The sequence below is a fragment of the Zalophus californianus genome, chromosome 10 (genome assembly GCF_009762305.2).
Source record: "Zalophus californianus isolate mZalCal1 chromosome 10, mZalCal1.pri.v2, whole genome shotgun sequence".
NCBI classification, from domain to species: Eukaryota; Metazoa; Chordata; class Mammalia; order Carnivora; family Otariidae; genus Zalophus; species Zalophus californianus.
The window spans coordinates 56,555,699-56,580,970 of record NC_045604.1 but is presented as its reverse complement, the minus strand read 5'-3'; the positions used below and the strand labels follow the sequence as shown (position 1 = coordinate 56,580,970).

The following is a 25,272-nucleotide window of genomic DNA, read 5'->3' as shown; positions in this document are numbered from 1 at the left end:
ATAGCACTTTCCATGAGAGTAACACAAGTTATTGTTTATATCAACGTGGGGGCTGATGGAAATTATAGATGGATAAACCCCTCCCATTCTCCCTGGCACTGTGACTGAATATATAAAATACATATAGTACAACTAAGGTCATATTATATTATATAGTAACATATATTTAAAATTTACTATATAGTCACTTTATAAGACAATGCTTTGCCTTTAGAAATTCATACATTCCAGATTCTCCATTTGTTGAACACCTTGATTATTTCTAACTGATATTGAAAAAATTTACAGGATTCATTTACAAAACATTCAAAACCACACTTTGCTGATTTACAAAGTACTTCTATAAAGGCTCAAAACATTTTGTAACTCAGTTACTCTATGTATGATACAAATATTTCAACATTGACAACCAAGGCTTCAAATTCTATTTTAGTTGGTAAAATAGTCCTGCTTATTTGGATACTGTTATGAATTATGTCTGAACGCACCTATAACAAGTACATATCTGCTGTTGATGGTTGATTTAGTGTGAAGATTTTACCACAACAATGTGCCTCACCAAATATATATTTGAATTATCACCACAAAATGAATAATTTTACCTTAAATGCTGAACTTTCAAACTGTATTTAACATGGAATTCATAATGACGTCAGATGTTTAAATATCAAGAGAATGAGCTTCCAAATGCTTTACCTGGAACCCATGTATTAGATTTAAAAAAAATATAACTGATTATTAGAATTAACTGATTATCTATTTGGAGCATCTTATGACATATCAAAATGGCTATCTTTTAACTAAATTTTTTCAACTAATGGAGCCTTCTCAGTAACAGCTCTGCTTTATTTTTTTATATGCATAAAAAACTAGAACCTAAAATATGCTAAATTAATTTAGAAAAATCATTTTTTATGTCAATGTGAAGTCTATGCTTCACAGAGTGACATAAAATACACTTTCTATAACTCCATGTGGTAATTGTCATCCTGGGGTACAATGTTCTTAATTAATAATTTCTGAAGTATACCCTGATGTTTCTAGACTTTATGCAGTTGATATCATTATGATCCTTAAAAGAAAAAATGCTCACATTACATTATACATTGATCAATTTTCTAGAAAAACAAAAATTCATTAATCTTTCATTAAACAGGTACTTTTTAAAAAAGTATTGCTGTCAAAAGGATTTATTACAAGTTTCCATTCAAGATGGTAGCATAGGAGGATTCTGAACTCAAAATCCTCCCACAGACACATCAAATCTGTAGCTACATAGAAAAAACTTTCCTCTGGGAAAAAACCCTAAAAATTAGCTGTGTGACTCCTACACATTAAGTGAATGAAAAAAAAATCCACACTGAAATGGGAAGGAGAAGCTGAGATACAATCTCACCACAAATCCCATCCCTGCCACAGTGACCCACAATCAGGAGGGAACTCACAAATCTGAGCTTCAGCCTGAGGAGCAAAGGGTTTGAACCCCACACCTAACACCTCAAATTTTAATACCTGCACCTGGGAGATGAGCCCTAATATATCTAGCATTGTAAGCCAACAGGGCTTGTGTCCATGAGACCCATAAGGCTATAGTGAACAGAGAAACAGTTCTTAAAGGGCTGATGTGTAAGGACTCACCCCAAAGCCCAGTGCAGAGGCAGATGACAAGTGCCCAGAATTTCTGTGAAACAGACTTATTTGCTTATCTTAAAAAGTCAACCTGTGGAGCAGGCATCTAATTTAATATACATGTATGGGCCTAATGAAATACTTTCCAAAGACAGAGGCCAGTGGGTACCATCTTTGCATTCTCCCTCTGCTTTGCTCCAGCTAACCAGTATCTCTCAGAAAAGAACATGTACCATTGATTGGTGCCCTGATTTCTGCAGATGCCACCTAGGGGGTCACCTCTAGATCACTTGGCTCTGATGGTCATCCAGGCTTACACATTCAGGTCCCACAGCACTGTAACAAATGGAGAAAGAGTTCTTAACTCACTACCAGCCCCAGGGCACAGCAGAGAGGCAGAAGACTGAGGTACCCAACCTATCTGTGAAAGAGGTCTATTAGCTTATCTTCAGAGCTGTGGCCTGAAGGACAGGCTTCTAAATAAACAAACAGCTGAAGGCTGGTTGCAATCCTCATCAGGGATCTGGGAGGGCAGCTGCTATCTTCACATTCTCCTTCTGCTATGCTCCAGAGTGCCGGTATCTCCTGGAGAGAAGCTTGTATATTTGTCTGGTGCTCTGGTTTTTGTGGCTACCACCCAGGGGATGCCCCGTGGTTGCCTGGTTCTGGTGGCCAGCAGGGCTTGTGTTCATGAGTTCAAAGGGATGTCAGCAAAGAATCAGTTCTTAACTGGCTTATTGCTCTAGGTATCAGCACAGAGGGAGTAGAAACACCCATCTCCCAGTCTTTCCCCTGAAAGAGGTGTATTGGCATACTTTAAAAGGTGTTGCCTGACCGGCTTTCAATCAGCCTGAATCTACATGCTGACTGAATCCTCCCCTTTAGGACATTGACAGGTCTTGGCATACCCTAAACTACTGAGAGTCACTAGAAATAATCACAGTTGATTATTTCTAATCAACTGCTTGTATAATCACAAAGATTTGAGAGACAATCAGGATTTAGGACAGGGTTAAATGACAAGATTCATCTCCTACACGAGGCACAGAGATTCAAAGAAAAATGAAGAAACAGAGGAATATGTTCCAAAGGAACAAGACCATAAAATAAGACCTTATAAAATGGAGATAAATGCTCGCTCTAGCTGATAAAGAATTCAAAGTATTGGTCATCATGATGTTTACTGAGCTCAGAAGAATGGATGAAAAAAGTGAGAATTTCAACAGAGACAGTAAATATAAGAAAGTACCAAATAGAAGTCACAGAGCTGAAGAATAAAAATAACTGAACTGAAAAAAACAATAGAGGGGGGTTCAACAGCAGACTAGGTGAAGCAGAAGAAAGGATCAGTGAATTCAAAGACAGAGCAGTGGAACTCACCCAATCAGAGAAGCAAAAAGAAAAAAAGAATGAAGGGGCGCCCGGGTGGCTCAGTGGGTTAAGTGTCTGCCTTCAGCTCAGGTCATGATCTCAGGGTCCTGGGATCGAGCCCCACATCAGTCTCCCTGCTCAGCAGGGAGTCTGCTTCTCCCTTTCCCTCTGCCCCCCCACTAGTGCTTGCTCTCTCTCTCACTCTCTCTCTCAAATAAAAAAAAAAATCTTTTAAAAAAGATTATAATAAGAGAAAAAGAAGGTTATTACATAATAATAATGGGGTCAATCCAATAAGAGGATATAAAATCTGTAAATATTTATGCACCCAACATAGGATCATCTAAATATATAAAGAAAATATTAGCAGACCTAAAGGGAGAAATAAACAGCAATACAATAGTAGTAAGGGACTTTAATACCCCACTTTCATAAATGGATAGATCATCCGGACAGAAAATCAGTAGGGAAACACTGGTTTTAAAAGACACGTTACAAAATTTAACAACATAGAAGAAGTGGGCAAAATCCTAAAAAACATTCAACCTACCAAGACTGAATCATAAAGAAACAGAAACTCTGAACAGACCAATTACTAGTAAGTGATTGAATCAGTAATCAAAAATGTCCCAACAAACAAAAGTGCAGACCAAACAGCTTCACTGGTTAATGCTACTAAACATTCAAAGAATTACTACCAATCATTCTCAAACTCTTCCAAAAAACAGAACAGGAGGGAATACTTACAAACTCATTTTATGATGCCAGCATTACCTTGACACCAAAACCAGACAAAGACACCACAAGAAAATTATAGGCTAATACCTCTAAGGAACATAAATGCAAAAATCTTCAACAAAATACTAGCAAACAAAATTCAAGTTTACACTAAAAGCATCATACATCATGATCAAGTGGGATTTATTTGAGGGATGTAAGGATGGTTCAATAAATGCAAATCAATCAATATGATATACTACATTAACAGAGTGAAGTGTAAAAGTCATATGATTATCTTCAATAAATGCAGAAAGCATTTGACAACATTCAGCATCCATTTACAATAAAAACTGTCACCAAAATGAATATACAGGGAATGTACCACAACATAATAAAGGCTGTATACGATAAACACACAGTTAATATCATACTCAACAGTGAAAAGCTAAAAACTTTTCCTCAAAGATCAGGAACAAGGCAGGGATGCCCACTCTCACCACTTCTATTCAACATAGTGCTAGAAGCCAAGCCAGAGTAATTTGTCAAGAAAAAGAAGTAACAGCATCCAAATCAGAAAGCAAGAAGTAAAACTGTCACTATTTGCAGATGACATATTATTATAGAGAAAATTCTAAAGACTCCACAAAAAACTATTAGATATTTGGTTTAATTGAGGTTTTGCAGCCCACAGCAGTAATTCTAGTTCCAGACATGTTGCTACATTTCTTTGCTCCTTCCTTTCCTATCACTTCCTTTTAAAAATCGCTTCATTACCTCTGTATCTCCTCTTTCTGGCTAAAAGATCTACTCTTTGGCATAAAATTTCCTCCAGCCAGGTTACCAGTCTTCTTTATATCAGCCTGGGGTTGCATTTTACAATTTAAATGAACTTAACCTTAAAAAGGAAAATAAAATACATTGTTAAAAGCTGTTATTTGTTAAGGCTGTGTTAGTGCTGTAATTTTTGTTTTATAGGTGCTAAGGGAAAGTTAATGTGTACTTCTAAAATTTAAAAAAATATACAATGACTTTAAAATCTGTCAACAAAACAAACAAAACTAATAAATTCAAGAAAGTTGCAGGTTACAAAAACCAATATTAAATTTCAGTTGCATTTCCATACATTAATGATGACCCTCTTAAGAGCAATTAAGAAAATAACCCCATTTACTATTACATCAAAAAGAATAACATATCTAGAAATAAGTTTAACCAAGAAGGTAAAAGACCTATACACTGAAAACTGTAAAATACTGATGAAAGAAACTGAACACAATACAAATAATGAAAAGACACTCTGTGCTTATGGACTGGAAGAATACTGATAAAATGTCAGTAATCTAGAAATCACCCAAAGAAATCTACAAATTCAACACAATCCTGATCAAAATCCCAATGGCATTTTTCACAGAAATTGAACAAATAATCCTAAAATGTGTGGAACCACAAAAGACCCTGAATAACCAAAGCAATTCTGAGAAAGAACAACAAAGCTAGAGGCATCACATTTCCTGTTTCTTTTTCTTTTTCTTTTTTTTTAAGATTTTATCTATTTATTTGACACACACAGAGAGAGAGAATACAAGTAGGGGGAGTGACAGAGGCAGAGGAAGAAGCAGACTCCCCACTGAGCAGACAGCCTGATGTGGGGCTTGATCTCAGGGTCCCAGGATTATGACCTGAGCCTAAGGCAGATGCTTAACAGACTGAGTCACCCAGGTGCCCCACATTTTCTGGTTTCAAACTATACTACAAAGTTACAGTAATCAAAACAGTCTGGTATTTGCATAAAAACAGACATTTGCATATCAACAGAATACAGAGCCCAGAAATAAACCCACACATACATGGCCAATTAATTTACAGCAAAGGAACCAAGAATATACAACAGAGAAAAGATAGTTTCTTCAATAAATGGTGTTTGGAAAATTGGACAGCTATATGCAAAAGAATGAAACTGGACCATTATCTTACACCATATACAAAAATTAATTCAAAATGGATTAAAGAGTTGAACCTAAGGTCTAAAACCATAAAACTCCTAGAAGAAAATATAGGCAGTAAGCTTCTTGCCATAGGTCTTGGCAATTTTTTTTTATTTGATACCAAAAGCAAAGGCAACAAAATAATAAATAAATAAGTGAGCCTAAATCAAACTAAAAATCCCACTAAAAGAAACAAAATGAAACAAAATGAAAAGGTGACATGTTAAATGTGGGGATATATTTGCCAATAATATATCTGATAATGGGTTAATAGCCAAAGTATATAAAGACCTCATAGAGTTCAACAGCAAAAAAAAAAAAAAAAAAAAAAATCAAATATCCAATCTGATTAAAAAATCAGTAGAGGATCTGAAAAGGCATTTTTCCAAAGAAGACATACAGATGGCCAAAAGGTACATGAAAAAATGCTCAAAATTTCTAGATGCTCAAAATCTCTAGTCATCAGTGAAATGCAAATCAAAACCACATGAGATATCACCTCAGACCTATTAGAATGGCTATTATCAAAAAGACAAGAAACAGCAAGTGTTGGTAAGGATGTGGAGAAAAAGGAACCCTTGTACACTGCTGGTGGGGATTTAAATCAATGCAGCCACTGTGGAAAACCATATAGAGTCTTCTCAAGAAATTAAACATAGAACTACCATATGATCCAGCAAATCCACTTCTGAGTATTTATCCGAAGGAAACAACACTAAGTCAAAAAGATATACACACCCCCATGTTCACTGCAGCATTATTTACAATAGCCAATACATAGAGGCAACCTAAGTGTCCATCGATGGATAAGTGGATAAAGAAAATGAGGTGTATGTATGTGTGTATATGTGCAAAATATTGCCATTTGTGACAACATGGATGGACCTTGACGGCATTATGCTATGTGAAGTAAGTCAGAGAGAGAGAAATTCTGTATGATCTCACTTTTATGTGGAATCTAAGAACACAACAAACTCAAACTCACAGATAACACAGAATAGATTGGTAGTTGCCAAAGGAAGGGAGTGGCAGGTGGGAAAAACAGGTGACGGTAGTCAAAAGGTACAAATTTCCAGCTATAAAATAAGTAAGTCCTGGGGATATAATGTACAGCATTGTGACTATAGTTAATAACGTTGTACTGTATGCTTGGAAATTGCTAAGAGACTAAATCTTAAAAGTTTTCATCACAAGAAAAAACATTACGGTAATGGATGTTAACTAGACTTATTGCGATCATTTCACAATATATATGACTACATACAAATCATTAGATATGCACCTGAAACTAATATGTCAATTATAGTTCAATAAACATTTCAAATCAATTACCTGATTTTACACCTTCAGGAACCAGAAAAAGAATTAACTAAATCCCAAGCTTGTAGAAGGTAGGAAATAATAAAGATAAAAGAAATAGAGAATAGAGGGGTGCCTGAATGGCTCAGTCAGTTAAGCATCCAACTCTTGGTTCTGGCTCAGGTCCTAATTTCAGGGTCATGAGATGAAGCCCCATGTCAGGAGCCTGCCTAAGATTCCCTCTCATCCTCTCCCATTGCTCCTCCCCTTGGGCTGTCTCCCTCTCCTTCTAAAATAAATAAATCTTAAAAAAAATAGATAAACAAAAGAAAAAATAAAATCCAAAGTTGCTTGAAAACCCCAAAATTGGCAAACCTCTAGTTAAATTAAGAAAAAAGAGAGGACTCAAATTACTAGAATTGGAAATTTAAGTGGGACACTACTACTGACCTACACAGTTAAAAAGAATACTATAAACAATTGGAAGCCAACAGCTAGATAACCTAGAAGAAATGGACAAATTCCCAGAAATACACAAACTACATGATTAACTCATAATTTCAAAAGAAACAGAAATTCTGACTAGATCTACATAAGTAATGAGATTGAATAAGTGGTTAAAAACTTCCCAAAAAAGAAAAGTCCAGGATCAGATGGCTTCATTGGTAAGTTCTACCAAATATGCAAAGAAAAATTAACATCAATCCTTCTCAAACTCCTCCAAAAACTAGATAAGGAAGGAATACTTCCTAACTCATTCCATGAGGTCAACATTACTCTGATACCAAAGTGAGACAAAAACCTACAAAAATAGACTCTTTTATAAATACCCTTTATAAAGGGATAGTTCTATCTTTTATGAATATAGATGCAAAAGTCCTCAAAATACTAGCAAACAGTACCCAGCAGTATATTAAAAGGATTACAAGCAATGACCAAGTAGGTTCTATGCTAGGAATGCAAGGAAGTTATACATAATGATAATCAATCAATGTAACACACCACATTAACACAGAAAAAAAGTGCATGATTATTCCAATTGATGCAGAAAAAGGATTTGACAAAACCTAACACGCTTTCAAATAAAAACATTTAATAAATTAGGAATACAAGGAAATTAAAACGACAAAGTCAATATGATAAAAGGCATATATGAAAAACCTACAGCTAATATTATACTCAATGGTAAAAGATAAAAGCTTTCTCTTAAGAATAGGAATAAGACAAGTATGCCCACTTTTACCCACTTCTATTCAACATAGTACTGGAAGTTCAAGCCAGAGCACTGAGGTATGGAAAAAAAATAATAGCATCCATATTGGAAAAGGAGAATACTATCTCTATCTGCAGATGATATGATCTCATATGTTGAGAACTGTTAAAGCTAATAAATTCAGCAGTTACAGAATACACTATCAGCACACAGAAAATCAGTTGTATTTCTATATACTAGTAATGAAAATTCCAAAAAGAAAGTTAAGAAAACAATTCCACTTACAATCAAAAAGAAAAAAATACTAAGGGGCGCCTGAGTGGCACAGTTGGTTAAGCGTTCAACTCTTGGTTTTGGCTCAGGTTGTGATCTCATGGTCTGGAGATGGAGCCCCACATCCAGTGAGATTCTCTCTCCTTCTCCCTCTGACCCTCCCACTTGTGTGCGTGCGTGCTCTCTCTCTCTCTCAAATAAATAAATCTTTTTTAAAAAAGACTAAAAATACTAATAAATTTAAGCAGAGAGGTGCAGCACTTATACAGTGAAAACTACAAAATGTTGTTGAAGAAACTGATAAGAAATAAATGGGCAGACACCCCTTGTTCATAGATTGGATGACTTAATAGTGTTAAGGTGGCAATATTCCCCAGAGTGATCTACAGATTCAATACAATCCCTATCAAAATCCCAAAGGCCTCTTTTACAGAAATGGGAAAGGGATCTGAAAATTCATATGGAAACACAAGGGACCCTCAGTAGCCAAAACAATCTTGAAAAAGAAAATTGGAAGACACACTTTCCAATTTCAAAATATACTAAAGTTACAGAAATCAAAACAGTGAAGTACTAGCATAAAAATAGACATATAGATCAAAGGAATAGAACTGAGTCCAGAAGTAAGCCCTTACATCTACCATCAATTTATTTTCAACAAAGGTAGCAAGATCTTTCACTGGGGAAAGATTGATCCCTTTAACAGATGTTGCCAGGACAACCAGATATCCACATGCAAAAGAATGAAATTGGACCCTTACTTTATACCACATAATTAACTTAAGATGGATCAAAAAAAATTTTAGAGCTAAAATGATAAAACTCTTAGAAAACATAGAGGCAAATCTTCATGGCTTTGGATGTGACGATGGTTTCTTTTTATTAATTTTTAAATTTTAATATCTGCATAGTTAACATACAGTGTTATATTAGTTTCAGGTATACAATATAATGATTCAACAGTTCTATACATCACCCGGTGCTCATCACAAGTGCACTCTTTAATCCCCAGCAGCTATTCCACCCATCCCCTCACCCACCTCTCCTCTGGTAACCATCAGTTTGTTCTCTGTATTTAAGTGTTTGTTTCTCAGTTTGTCTCTCTTTTTTCCATTTGTTTGTTTTTTAAGTTCCACATATGACAGAAATCATATGGTATTTGTCTTTCTCTGACTGACTTACTTCACTTAGCATAAGTGAAGAGAGAGAGAGGGACTCTCTCCAGATCCATCCATGTTGTTGCAAATGGCAAGATTTCATTCTTTTTGGTGGGTGAATGATATTTCATCATGTATGTATATATGTACACACCACCTCTCCTTTATTCATTCACCTGTTGATGGACACTGGAACTGCTTCCATAATTTGGTTATTATAAATAATGCTGCAATAAACACAGGGTTATCTATCCCTTTGAATTAGTGTTTCTGTATTTTTTTGATCAATACCTAGTAGTGCAATTACTAGATCATAGGGTAGTTCTATTTTTAACTTTTTGAGGAACCTCCACAGTCTTCCATAGTGACACCACAAGTTTGCATTCTCAACAACAATGCATAAAGATTCGTTCCTTTTTCTCCACATCCTGGCCAACACTTGCTTCTTATGATTTTGATTTTAGCCATTCTGACAGGTGTGAAGTGATATCTCATTGTAGTTTTGATTTGCATTTCCCTGACAATGAGTGATGTTGAGCATCTTTTCATGTGTCTTTTGGCCATCTGTATATCTTCTTTAGAGAATGTCTGTTCACGTCTTCTGTCTGTTTTTTAATTTGAATATTTGTTTTTTTGGTATTGAGTTGTATAAGTTCTTTATATATTTTGGATACTAACCCTTTTTCAGATATGTTGATTGCAAATATGTTCTCTGATTCAGTAGATTGTCTTTTAGTTTTGTTGACTGTTTCCTTTGCTGTGCAAAAGCTTTTTATTTTGCTACATGCAAAAGAATGAAACTGGACCACTCTCTTACACTATACACAAAAATAAACTCAAAGTGGATTAAGGACCTAAATGTGAGACATGAAACCATAAGAATCTTAGAGTTAATTATGTGGTATGAAGTAAAGGTCCAATTTCATTCCTTTATGTGTGGATATCCAATAATTTCTCTGACGTCAGCTTTAGCAACATCTTTCTAGATAGGTCTCCTGAGGCAAGGGAAACAAAAGCAGAAATTAACTATTTGGCTAATGGTTTCTTAAATAATGGCATCAAAAACAACTAAAGAAAAAATTAAATTGGACTTCAAGATTTAAAACTTTTGCATAAGGAAGGATACTATGAAGAGAATGAAAAAAACAACCACAGAATGGGACAAAATATTTGCAAACCATTTTTCTGATAAGAGTAGTATCTAGAACATATAAAGAACTCTTTTCTCCGAAGAAGATAGACAAAGGCCAAGAAGTATATGAAAAATTGCTCAATGTCACTAGTAACTAGAGAAATGCAAATCAAAACCACAATAAGATACTACTTCACATCAACTGAATGGCCATAATTTAAAAAAATAAATAACAACTGTTGGTGATTCAAAAATTGGAGCTCTCATACACTGCTGGGGGGAATGTAACATGGTGCAGTCACCGTGAAAAACAGTTTGGTGGTTCCTCAATAAGTTAAATATAGAATTAGTACAATACCCTGCAACAACTAGGGATATACCAGAGAATGAAAAAAGGTATTGAAACAAAAACTAGTACAGGAACATTCAAAGCAGCTTTACTCACAGTAGCAAATAGATAGAAACACTCTAAATGTCCATCAGTAGGTGAATGGATAATCAAAATGTGCTATATCCGCACAATCAATTATCATTCAGCTATTAAATGGAATGAAGTACTAATGAATGCTAAAACATAGATGGATGTTGAAAACATTATATAGTATACAAAAAAAAGCTTTACACAAAGGCCATGTATTGATTTTGTTTATCATATATTTATAGCACTTATCATAAATACAATAATTACTTCTGATTGTATATTAAAGTCTGTATTCCTTGCTACATTATAAGCACCATAAAGCAGAAAAAGTATGTATCATTCATCCAATACTTTTAGTCACTCAGCTGAGTGACTTTTACATGATAGAATTTCAAATAACTATTGAATGAATGAATGAATGAATGAATGCCATTTACTCTTAAAATCCTTCCATGGTTCCCCACTGCTTTAACAATTCTCAACTTTTTACTATGGCTCCTAATTCCTGTATGATTTGGCCCATTTTTCTTTGTAGCCTTATTTTCACTTCATTTAATAACTATTTAGTGAGTACTTATGTTCCAAGCACTGTGCTGTGTGCTGAGGATACAATGAGAAGTAAGATATATAGCTCCTTAGCCTTTTGGATTTTATAGACCGGAAGGAAAACAAACAATAACAATATACTAGTAAGAGTGGGTAAAGACAAGGTATTTGGTATCATGAGAACCTAGCAGGTGTGTCTGACCTGGATTGTGGATTGTGGGATGAGAAAATGGCAGCTCAGGAAAGACTTTTTGGAAAAAGTGACATTTAAGCAAAAATAGGAAAAATGAGGAGTTAGCTAGGTGCATAACAGGGCAAGTTCCAGACAATGAGAAGGGCATTTGGAACCTAACACTGAAACACAGAGATCTAAAAGAAGTTATTTCTGTAAGGCTGAGGTATGAAAATTATTGGGGGTGGGAGGGAAGCAGAGAGAGAGAAAGCTGAAAAGGTAGGTGCTCTAACTCTAAAAGCAATGGAAAGCCATTGGAGAGTTTTAAGAGGAGGCTAAAAAACCCAAAATCACAAATAATTGTCTATGTTTGTATATATCTGATTGAGGACATGAACTATGTCCATTTAATCATTTCCCCAGTGACCAGAACAATGGTAGGCATATACTAGGTATTTTGTAAGTATTCATTAAGCGCTACTGAATCAAAAACTGGTAGAACAAAAAATGAAACTGGATTTGATTCTATAATCTACTACACATTTGAACATAAACAGATTAGAGATTCCTCAGTGATAACTACAATGAAACCACTGAAATCAGCTACTTCAAATTAGAGTGAATCTATTAGATTGAAAACATGTTGCCGTCCTGTTGAAAACGAAATCTAAAAGTAAAAATATTACAAAAGGAATACACATAATCATTATCTAAGAACCAACAATTAAAATGGAAGGTTCTGCCAGACATCATAATCCATCAGGCCTGTATGATTATATACCAGCAACAAGCAATACAAACTTTTTGTTATTTATATTGTCAAATTAGATAAAACTGAAGATAGCATGTTTGAACCTTTCCAAATTCTGACCTTATTTTACTTCAAACATCACAGTGACTTGTTTGGTTTTATTTTTAACTCTAGATAACATGGCTTTAAAAATAAGCAATAGGTTGAGAATTATGCCTAAGGGTCCATACAGGTACAAGAATCCTAATAAAAACTATCTTTTGGCACACCTATATTACACGAAAATAAGCTGATGGTATAATAGTGGCTCTTTGTCTAGAATAATCTGGAATCTAAAGTGGAAAGATAAATAATTTGTTATTTTCTTCTGTCGTAAAATATTTTTAAAAAAGATTTTATTTATTTGCTAGAGGGAGAGAGCGCAGGTGAGAGTGAGCAAAAGCACAAGCAGGGGGAATGGCAGGCAGAGGGAGAAGCAGGCTCCCTGCTGAGCAAGGAGCCTGATGCAGGACTCGATCCCAGGATCTGGGATCATGACCCGAGCCGAAGGCAGCCGCCTAACGGACTGAGCCACCCAGGTGTCCCCTGTCATAAAATTTTCAATCAAGATACTTTAAAATATCAATGTAAGCAAAATTCAGTGAGGAAACAAATACTATATACTAGTCATGACTACACATTGCTATAAAAATTTTACTGATAAAACCTGGGTGACAGTTTCAGATATATTCATATACAATGAGAAACGCAGGCAATAAACGCCTCAGACCTGCAAAGACAGTGCAGTTGGTTGGCTGACTGATCTTACAGTTGTTTGAATCCCTTTTAAAAGAATCGATTAACGGTTAGCTCTTTCTGTGATGATTAAGGCCGTGCCAAGCCAGGATGAACATATTCAGTAAAAGTATATTACGACTTGAAATAATGCCACATTACATGCATGTTTTATCTTTTAAAAATATTTTCAGTATTTTTGGCATATCTCTCATAAAGTAATATTTGCCCCATATTCAAATAAGGAAACTGTGTCCAAAAAAATATATGTGACTCTCCCTGTGTACTTTAACCTATCAGTAACAGTGACTTAACTAAAAATGGAGAGTCCTAATTAAGACTGTTTTCTATTGGATCACTGATAACTCTTGGTCCAGTGACAGGTATCCTTTTCATCAGGGATGATCTTGTATTTGACAGGAGTCAAATAATCCCAACAGATACAATTTTCTTTAAAGAGTAATTGGTACTACAAATATTTTTAAGCTAAATATATTATGGCCCGTTCCACGACAAGCTCCTGGACAGACCTCTTGATAATTATGAACCTCCTACAAAAATTATACTGTATACATGGCAATCAAATGGATGAAAATAGTTGAGGAGAGCAGAAATACGCTGGAAGGAACGAATCTCAGCCCAGCCTCCCATAAATTAAAAGCCACTTCTCTCTTCATCGTTTCAAAAATCCCATGGCAGCGAACCCCAAACAGGAGACAGACAGCAGAGGCACCAGAAGACTTCATTCCCGGGCTCCCAAGGGATTTACTCTACTAAGGAAAAATGGAGAGTCCAAGTGGGGGCTTGGAAGGGAGGAAGACGCGGTTTACTCGGTCCTTCGCCCTTCTCCCGTGAACAATGTGATGTACGTAGCAAGGAAACCATCTTTAATGCTGTCAGGGTCCCGCTGAGCCAGGTAAGAGGCTGGAGAGCCTCGTCCCCCCCCCCCCCCCCCCCCCCGCGAAGGCCCTGTCTTCTTTTCCCAATGCACCTTTCCCCTTTCCTTTCCGTCACTTCTCCCCGTCTTCCACCCCTCCTCTAGGCTTCTAGCTTTGCCCAGTGACATCTCAAAGCCAATCCAAGGACCTCTAAGAATATCTTCGGGGCCCGGGAAGGAAGGAAGGACCGAGCCTTGGGGAGTGGTCACCTTTTGAGGTATCTGGCGTCCTCCCCTTGCATGGCGGCGGCGACGGCAGCGTGGGGAGGATGGGGGTATCTGAGAAAGCCGGCGGAGCTATCTCCGCGGACGGTGGCCAAAGTATCCCCACACCCAAAGGCGATGACAGTCCAGAGACCTGCAAGGCGGGGCGGCGGCGGGGCGGCGCTGCGGTTACCACGGTGAGGCCGCCGGCTCCTCCCACAGCACCTAGGCCCCAAAACACTGGAGGGACCCGGACCCGCCCAGAGCCGCCTCCGCAAGCCCCGCCGCAAGGCGCATGCGCCCGCTCCGCCGTGCCTTATGCGCAGGCTCAGTGTGAGATGCTGACCCCTGGGATTAATCTGACGCACCCAGGAGCAGAACGTGAAGGTTTTTGCGGCAGATTTCCGCATGTGTGGTCAAGAAATGGCTTCTTGATCACCGCCCCCTTGAGGATGGAAATTGGAAGAGTCATCCCAGTCAGCCGAATTGGAGTAGCAGGTCTTAGCTTAAAATAAGAGAAAGGGAATCCATTAACTTTTTAATTAGTGAATGCTGTAGAGCAGCTCAGCCCTCGTCTGATAACCTGTAAAGTGAGATTTGTGTTTGGAGGCGTGGTGGAAAAGGAACTGCACTGATTGCACTGAGAAGCTCTTAATTTGTGGAGATGGTCTGACCCTCATTTAAAATGAATACAATTAATATCACTTTTGATTCAGGGCAAATCTGTGATTTCTACTTCTAGAATGCACTGCTCCATCCCCGCCCCCCCCCCCAGGTCTATTCACACATAGATACAAACTAGCTCCTGAAATGCCAACTCCTACCCTAATTATCCCTAACTCAAGGTACGTTTGGAATTGTTTCCTCTGAGGCAGGCAACTGTTGGCAATGCAGGCCACAGGAAAGAAGAGCTGGTTTTGAACCTTTGCAAGTAAATATCCTCTGCTTTCAGTTCTGTGCTCATGGGCTCAACTATCACATCTATGCAAATGCCTTACGTTGATTTATTCAGTAAATATTAAATGAGGGTCAGCTTTGTGCCAAACACCAAACCAGGCTCTAGGATTACAAAGAAAACACCTCTACTCCCTTCCCTCACCTGTAATCTTGTCCCTCACTCACTCCCTTTTAGTTCTATATTTTCAGTCACCTTGGGCCATGTCTCTGTAGTTGTTTTCATTGTTTTTTTCAAGTGCAGTGCAGTGCATGGAATGTTAAATATAGAGACACAGTCCATACCTGCCAAGAGGTATTCTTTTTATCTGTCTACCCATTCACATCAGCTACACTATTTCTGTCAGTGTTGTAGTCATTCTCTCAGTCTTTCAGGGAAGAATATTTGGAACTAATTTAACATCTTCCTCCCTGTCATGCCCTCTTATTAAACTGTTACAAAGTTCTATCATTTCTTCCTTCAAGATACTCCTGCAATCCAGCTTTTCTTCTCCATTCTCACTTCTATTCATCTCACCACCTCATACCTAGAATACTGCAATTCTTTCCTAACAGAACTTCCTGTTTTCTGTTTTTTCCAAATATTCATTCTGAAAAATGATATGGGGGCGCCTGGGTGGCTCAGTTGGTTAAGCGACTGTCTTTGTCTCAGGTCATGATCCCGGGGTTCCGGGATCCAGCCCCATGTCAGGCTCCCTGCTCAGCAGAAAGCCTGCTTCTCCCTCCCCCACTCCTCCTGCTTGTGTTCCCTCTCTCGCTGTCTCTCTCTCTCTCTCTCTCTCTCTCTCATAAATAAATAAAATCTTTAAAAAAATAAAAATAAATAAATAAATAAATGATATGAAATTTTACAAATTATCACTCATAACTAGATTACCTTAAGACCTTCACAGTATCTAAAATTGCCAGATCACAATATCCATTAAAATGCATAGCTAATATAACAAGCATTCTTGCCAAGTAAGTTTCTTGAGATCAAAGATTATTTTGCTGTGTTAACCTCTGTACCCTTAGAACAGCATCTGGCCCGTAGTTGGCACTAAATAAATCGTTAGAGCTAAAAAAAAAAAATGCATACCTGAGCTTGGAAAAACAACAAAAATCTAGAGGAAATGCCCAAAGTATATAAAGGAAGATATAGCTGAATATTAGAACAATAAGGAGATAAACTGAAACTGGGACTGAACTAGAGGAGCTGTCAGTCCGTAACAGGACAAGTACAAATGAACCTGGGCATTTTATGCTTGAAAGTAAAGAAACACTCGATGACAATGGGATTGGGTCCAAATGACACTGGTCAATTTTGTGATAATTTACATCAAAAGGGATAATTACTGGGGCACTTGGGTGGCTCAGTTGGTTAAGCATCTGACTCTTGATTTTGGGTCAGGTCGTGACCTCAGGGTCATGAGATCAAGCCCTGTGTCGGACTATCTGCTCAGCTTGAGATTCTCTCTTTCCCTCTGCCCCTCCCCCACTGTGTGCCCACACTCTCTCTCAGTTAAATAAATAAATCCTTTTAAAAAGGGAATTATCACTGTGGTTGATTTAACACATAATCCAGGGATCTATGATGTTATGCAACAATGGATAGAAAAACAGAAAAACCCTCACTTTCATTGAAGGCAACCACTACCTTAAATCCTTACTCCAAAAATCAGTAATTAAAGGGAAGAATTAAGCATTTGATCCAGGTTATTCCTAATCCAGGGAAAAGAACTATAATTTACCTCCTCTTGATAGAGGAAATCTTTTCTGTACATAAAATGCCTGCTAGTAACAGAGAACAATAATTATAGACAGCTACTATTTTGCAAGCCCCAATAAATAATGGATTCATCTACACCTCATTGATTTATTACAAAGTGATTTGAAATGTGGCAAAGTTTCACCCCATAGATTACCTGATAATTCCAAAGGGAAAAAATGTTACTTTACAATGGAGAAATCTGGCTGTCAGTATGATAAACAAATAAGCAGATAGCATCATTAGTAGTGGCATACCTAACAGTATATGCAATAGAAAGCACAAAAGGTCAATCAGTAAGTATTTTTGCCAAAAATTAATCTGAATCTAACCAAGCTGTTAGCTCTCACATCCAGTACTAAATAAAGATGATCCTGAAAAATGGAGAATATTCCAAATTGGATATCAAGATACATTATGAGAATAATAATTACAAGGTATAGTATTGGCATAGGAATAGAACCAATGGAACAAAAAAGAGAACCAGACTTACGCATATATGTAAACTTGAAATATGACACAAGTGAATTTTCAGATCATTATGGAAAGAAATGTATTGTCAATGAATAATTTTGAGGCAATTTGTTATGCATATGTAAAAAATTAAATTGGATCCTTACCTCATACCACATGCAAAAACTAATTCCATATCCAGTGAACACTTAAATGTAAAAAACAAAGCTTTAAAAACATTCAGAAGCAATATAAATTATCTTTTTGACCTCCAGTTAAGGACACATTTTAAAACAAGATACAGAAAGCACTCAAAATAAGATATTGATAAATTCACTGCATTAAAATGAATAACTTATGATTATCAACAAGACACCACAAAGAAAGTGAAAAGATAAATTAAAAAAATGATACACCTATTTCCATCACATAAAAACCAGGTGGAAGTGGGCAGACTAGAGCTAAACTTCAGGACTGTATGAACTGAACAGTTACGAGACACGAAGAAGTAAAAAAACTGATGAGTTCTAATATTCAAATAGCTTTTCTTCTTTAAATTAACTTCTGCTAAACCAGTTTCTTCATTATAGTAACTTCTGGCAGCAGTACATTTTTTATTTTTATTTTTTAAAATAATTTTTTATTTAAATTCAATTAATTAACATATAATGTATTGTTTGTTTCAGGGGTACAGGTCTGTGATTCATCAGTTTTATATAATACCCAGTGCTCATTACAACACATACCCTCCCCAGTGTCCATCACCCTGTTACCCCATCCTTCCACATCCCTCCCTTCCAGCAACCCTCAGTTTGTTTCCTATGATTAAGAGTCTCTCTTATGGTTTGTCTCTCTCTCTCTCTCTTTTGTTTCATTTTTTTCCTCTCTTCCCCTATGATCCTCTGCCTTGTTTCCTAAATTTCACATATCAGTGAAATCATATTATTATTATCTTTCTGATTGACTTATTTCACTTAGCATTAAACCCTCTAGTTCCATCCACATTGTTGCAAATGGCAAGATTTCCCCTGTACATTTTTTTAAAGCTGCTAACAAAGCAAATTTCACATATCAGTGAAATCATATTATTATTATCTTTCTGATTGACTTATTTCACTTAGCATTAAACCCTCTAGTTCCATCCACATTGTTGCAAATGGCAAGATTTCCCCTGTACATTTTTTAAAGCTGCTAACAAAACATCCAAGATGTTCCCATCATAATCAAGGCAAATGATATCACAATACAGAAACCAAGAAAGCTTTCCTGGAGAAATGCGTGTCTTCTTCCTGAATTATCTGTAAATTTTCAATGACGTCTGCAATGAACTGGCTAGCCACTTGGGCTTCTTCTCCAAGAGGTCCAGACCGAAATCTCGATGAACACAAAGGTGATAGATCCACATTAGGAACAACATTTAAATCGCAAGATTTAATTAAGATTATTTTAAGATCCCCTATGAATCGGGCGCCTGAGTGGCTCAGTCAGTTAAGCGTCTGCTTTTGGCTCAGGTCATGATCCCAGCGCCCTGGGATCGAGTTTCGCGTTGGGCTCCCTGCTCCGTGGGGAGCCTGCTTCTCCCTTTGCCTCTCTCTCTCTGTGTCTTTCATGAATAAATGGATAAAATGTTTAAAAAAAAAGATCCTCTATGAATCAAAAAGGAAAAGACAGAAAACCCAGTGAAATGGACAAAGAAGAAAAAGAGGAAATAGGAATAGCAAGAAAGTAAACAAAACATGAAAAGTGCTCAACCTCAATAGTAACCAGGAAGATGCCAATTAAGACCATAAAAAGATACTATTTTACACTGGCCAGGTTGCAAAAATTAAGAAGTCTGAATACACCCAGTGCTGGTGAAAGTGTAAAGCCCTGGAAATTGCTTGGTAAACATTTCAGGTGTGAGTGCATTGTGACTACCCTTGCGAATAAAATGTCTTGTATTATTTTGCAAAGTTGGACAGGCACATAACCCTAACTCTCTGCAATTCTACTCCTATATGTATATACCTCAGAAAATTCAAGCCCATGTGCACATTAAGGTTTGTTCCAGACTTACCAGAGCAGTATTGTGAATAATAGAAAAAGAAAAACTGAAAAAGAACTCCAAAGTATTTTCACAAAATGGTTAAATACATCTGAATTACTTGTACTATACAATATTAAGCAGCAGAGAAAGTTTATGAACTAGAACTACACAAACCACATGGATGAATATTAGAAACATTACACTGAATGAAAAGAGCAAATTGCATGTGATTACATACAGTATGATAACTTTTCAACATTTTTCAATGTAACTTACAATAAAATGCATTCTTTTTGGTGTGCAGTTCTATGAGTTTTGATTAGTGTGTAAGTCGTGTAACCACTACATAATCAAAATATAAAGCAATCCCATCATCCCTTCAAATTCCTTTGTGTTCCTTAGGAATCACCCAATTCCCCTAACCCCATGCTCTGGTAAATACTGATCTGTTTTCCGTTCCTTTAACTTTTCCTTTTCCAGAATGTTGTCTTAATATAATCATACATGATGTAGCTTTTTATGCCTGATTTCTTTCACTTAGATAATACATTTGAAAGTCATCCATGTTGTGTTTCAGTAATGCATTCCTTTTTTTTTTTTTCAGTAACTTATTCCTGTTTTATTGTTAGGTAATATTCTATGTATGAATGTACCACACTACAAAAAGCACTATAAATACTTACATACAGGTTTCTGTGTGAACCAAAGTTCTCTTCTCTCCTGTACAAACACCTAGGAATAAGATTGCTCAGTTTATGGTAAATACATGAATGATTCTATAAAACTGCCAGACTCTTTTCCAAAGTGACTGTGCTGTTATGCATTCCCACTAACAATGTAGGAGTTTAGATTGATCCACATTCTCACCAGCACTTTAGTATTGTCAAGTGTTTTTGGTTTGTTTGTTTACTTTAGTTATCTTAACCTGTGCAGGGCTATCTCATTTGATTTAATTTGTATTTCCATGGTGATTAATGATATGAGCATCTTTTCATGTTCTTATTTACCATTCGTATATATATACCATTTTTGAAGTCTCTGCCCAAATATTTTGTTCACTTTTTATGTTTTTGCTGGATTGATCAAACTGATCAGAGAGATAGCAACAGATAGATAGAGATGTAGAGAAATTATTGATTTATGAAATGAAAGGACATCACTGAGATTTTACAGGTATACATAAAAATGATAATAAGGAAATACTGCAAATAATTTTATACTGATAAATTTAACAACTTCAAATGGACAAATATCTTGAAAGATGCTTATTACTAAAACTGAGACAAGAGGAAATAGAAAATGGTAATGCTCTGTGTGTGTGTGTGTGTATATAATGGAATATTATGGAACATTATGCAGCTGTTAAAAAGAATTAAAAAGAATGAGATCTTGCCACTTGTGACAACATGGATGAAATTAAAGGGTATTATAAGTAAAATAAGCATGAGAAAGACAAATATGGCATTTGTCTTTCTCAGTCTGACTTACATATCTCTTAAAGAAATCAAATGCCTAATTGCAGTTTTTCCCACAAAGAAGACTCCAGACACAGCATCACTGATGAATTCTACCTAGGAAATGATGTCAAATTATATATTCATGCAGAAAATAGAGAATGAAGGAATTTTTACCAACTCATTTAATTATGTCATTATGTTTCTATAAAAAATATCATTGGACTTTTGATATGGTTGTGTTGAATCTGTAAAATCACTTTGGATAGTACAAACATTTTGACAATATTCTTCCAATCCATGAACACAGGATGTCTTTCCATTTACTTATGTCTTCTTTATTCTAATTTATCAATGCTATATAGTGTTCAGAGTAGAAGTCTTTTACGTACTAAGTTTATTTCCTTTTTTTTTTTTAAGATTTTATTTATTTATTTCACAGAGAAAGATCCCACAACCCTGAGATCATGACTTGAGCTGAAATCAAGAGTCAGACTCTCAACTGACAGCCATCCAGGTGCCCCTCAGCAGGATTTTTTAAAAGCTGTTTTGGTAGCACTTATTGTGTATATACTTAAGTGTTTAAATAAGTATACACAAAGTCACACGTATCCATTTTTCAGGATTCTCACTAACTCAGATTGGCCTTCTCCCTGTGTGTTCTAAGTAAATGAGGTGGTGTTAAAAATCAACATTTAGAAAAGGTTTTAAAATATTAACAGATACATAAACATTAACAATTTAAGATCTCCTGGTATTAAATTTCACAAATCATGTGGTGTCAGATTCGTATGTTCTATTTTTACAAGCAACTACTTCAAGAGAACAAATTTTAACTCTGATGTCAATATTTTTCAGACATTCACAAGATCAACATAATCTCTAATCTGCCCTCTCATGATACAATGCTACATACATGCACAAATTTTCTGATTATGTGATTCTGGTACTCTTGAAAAGTCTTTTGTTTGTTTGTTTGTTTTTGTTTTTTTTTTAATAATTTTTTATTGTTATGTTAATCACCATACATTACATCATTAGTTTTTGATGTAGTGTTCCATGATTCAGTGTTTGTGCATAACACCCAGTGCTCCATGCAGAATGTGCCCTTTAATACCCATCACCAGGCTAACCCATCCCCCCAACCCCCTCCCCTCTAGAACCTTCAGTTTGTTTTTCAGAGTCCATCATCTCTAATGGTTCGTCTCCCCCTCCGACTAACTCCCCTTCATTCTTCCCCTCCTGCTATCTTCTTCTTTTTTTTCTTAACATATATTGCATTATTTGTTTCAGAAGTACAGATCTGTGATTCATCAGTCTTGTACAATTCACAGTGCTCACCATAGCACATACCCTCCCCAATGTCTATCACCCAGCCACCCAATCCCTCCCACCTCCCACCACTCCAGCAACACTCAATTTGTTTCCTAAGATTAAGAATTCCTCATATCAGTGAGGTCATATGATACATGTCTTCCTCTGATTGATTTATTTCACTCAGCATAACACCCTCCAGTTCCATCCACGTCGTTGCAACTGGCAAGATCTCATTCCTTTTGATGGCTGCATAATATTCCATTGTGTATATATATCACATCTTCTTTATCCATTCATCTGTCGATGGACATCTTGGCTCTTTCCACACTTTGGCTATTGTGGACATTGCTGCTATAAACATTGGGGTGCACGTACCCCTTCGGATCCCTACATTTGTATCTTTGGGGTAAATACCCAGTAGTGCAGTTGCTGGATCGTATGGTAGCTCTATTTTCAACTGTTTGAGGAACCTCCATACTGTTTCCCAGAGTGGCTGCACCAGCTTGCGTTCCCACCAACAGTGTAGGAGGGTTCCCCTTTCTCCACATCCAGGCCAACGTCTGTCGTTTCCTGACTTGTTAATTTTAGCCATTCTGACCGGTGTGAGGTGGTATCTCATTGAGTTTTTGATTTGGATTTCCCTGATGCAGAGCGATGTTGAGCACTTTTTCATGTGTCTGTTGGCCATTTGGATGTCTTCTTTGGAAAAATGTCTGTTCCTGTCTTCTGCCCATTTCTTGATTGGATCATCTGTTCTTTGAGTGTTGAGTTTCATAAGTTCTTTATAGATTTTGGATACTAGCCCTTTATCTGATATGTCATTTGCAAATATTTTCTCCCATTCTGTCGGTTGTCTTTTGGTTTTGTGGACTGTTTCTTTTGCTATGCAAAAGCTTTTTATCTTGATGAAATCCCAATAGTTCATTTTTGCCCTGGCTTCCTTGCCTTTGGCGATGTTGCTAGGAAGAAGTTGCTGTGGCTGAGGTCGAAGAGGTTGCTGCCTGTGTTCTCCTTGAGGATTTTGATGGACTCCTGTCTCACGTTTAGGTCTTTCAACCATTTGGAGTCTATTTTTGTGTGTGGTGTAAGGAAATGGTCCAGTTTCATTCTTCTGCATGTGGCTGTCCAATTTTCCCAACATCATTTGTTGAAGAGACTGTCTTTTTTCCATTGGACATTCTCTCCTGCTTTGTCAAAGATCAGTGGACCATAGAGTTGAGGGTCCATTTCTGGGCTCTCGATTCTGTCCCATTGATCTATGTGTCTGTTTCTGTGCCAGTACCATACTGTCTTGATGATGACAGCTTTGCAGTAGAGCTGGAAGTCTGGAATTGTGATGCCGCCAGCTTTGCTTTTCTTTTTCAACATTCCTCTGGCTATTCGGGGTCTCTTCTGGTTCCATACAAATTTTTGGATTATTTGTTCCATTTCTTTGAAAAAGGTGGATGGTATTTTGATGGGAATTGCATTGAATGTGTAGATTGTTCTAGGTAGCATTGACATCTTCACAATGTTTGTTCTTCCAATCCATGAGCATGGAACATTTTTCCATTTCTTTGTGTCTTCTTCAATTTCTTTCATGAGTATTTTATAGTTTTCTGAGTACAGATCCTTTGCCCCTTTGGTTAAATTTATTCCTAGGTATCTTATGGTTTTGGGTGCAATTGTAAATGGGATCGACTCCTTGATTTTTCTCTCTTCTGTCTTGTTGTTGGTGTATAGGAATACCACTGATTTCTGTGCATTGATTTTACATCCTGCTACTTGACTGAATTCCTGTATGAGTTCTAGCAGTTTTGGGGTGGAGTCTTTTGGGTTTTCCACATACAGTATCATATCATCTGCAAAGAGTGAGAGTTTGACTTCCTCTTTGCCGATTTGGATGCCTTTCATTTCTTTTTGTTGTCTGATTGCTGTGACTAGGACTTCTAATACTATGTTGAATAGCAGTGGTGAGAGTGGACATCCCTGTCGCGTTCCTGACCTTAGGGGAAAAGCTCTCAGCTTTTCCCCATTGAGAATGATATTCGCTGTAGGTTTTTCATAGATGGCTTTTATGATATTGAGGTATGTACTCTCTGTCCCTTTACTCTGAAGAGTTTTGATCAAGAAAGGATGCTGTACTTTGTCAAATGCTTTTTCTGCATCTATTGAGAGAATCATATGACTCTTGTTCTTTCTTTTGTTAATGTATTGTATCACGTTGATTGATTTGCGGATGTTGAACCATCCTTGCAGCCCAGGGATAAATCCCACTTGGTCGTGGTGAATAATCCTTTGAATGTACTGTTGGATCCTATTGGCTAGTATTTTGGTGAGAAGTTTTGCATCCATGTTCATCAAGGATATTGGTCTGTAATTCTCCTTTTGGGTGGCGTCTTTGTCTGGTTTTAGGATCAAGGTAATGGTGGCCTCATAAAATGAGTTTGGAAGTTTTCCTTCCATTTCTATTTTTTGGAACAGTTTCAGGAGAATAGGTATTTATTCTTCTTTAAATGTCTGATAGAATTCCCCTGGGAAGCCATCTGGCCCTGGGCTTTTGTTTCTTGGGAGATTTTTGATGACTGCTTCAATTTCCTTAATGGTTATAGGTCTGTTCAGGTTTTCTATTTCTTCCTGGTTCAATTTTGGTAGTTGATACATCTCTAGGAATGCACCCATTTCTTCCAGGTTATCTAATTTGCTGGCATAGAGTTGCTCATAATATGTTCTTATAATTGTTTGTATTTCTTTGGTG

General features: G+C 36.7%; 1 protein-coding gene across 3 annotated transcripts in view; it reads right to left on the bottom strand.

The window, feature by feature from the left end:
- KIFAP3 (kinesin associated protein 3) overlaps window positions 1–25,272 on the bottom strand; it is a 205,754-nt gene that overhangs the window by 171,377 nt on the left and 9,105 nt on the right. The window contains exon 1 of one of the 3 annotated variants that reach the window (XM_027612529.1): window positions 14,591–14,880. The exons of 1 other annotated variant lie outside the window; for it this stretch is intronic. In XM_027612529.1, coding sequence (XP_027468330.1) covers window positions 14,591–14,622 — 32 coding nt within the window. In that variant the 5' untranslated portion in view covers window positions 14,623–14,880. Of the gene's footprint in view, window positions 1–14,590; window positions 14,881–25,272 lie in introns of those variants that run through there. One more of the 3 variants, XM_027612530.1, reaches the window with a different exon arrangement.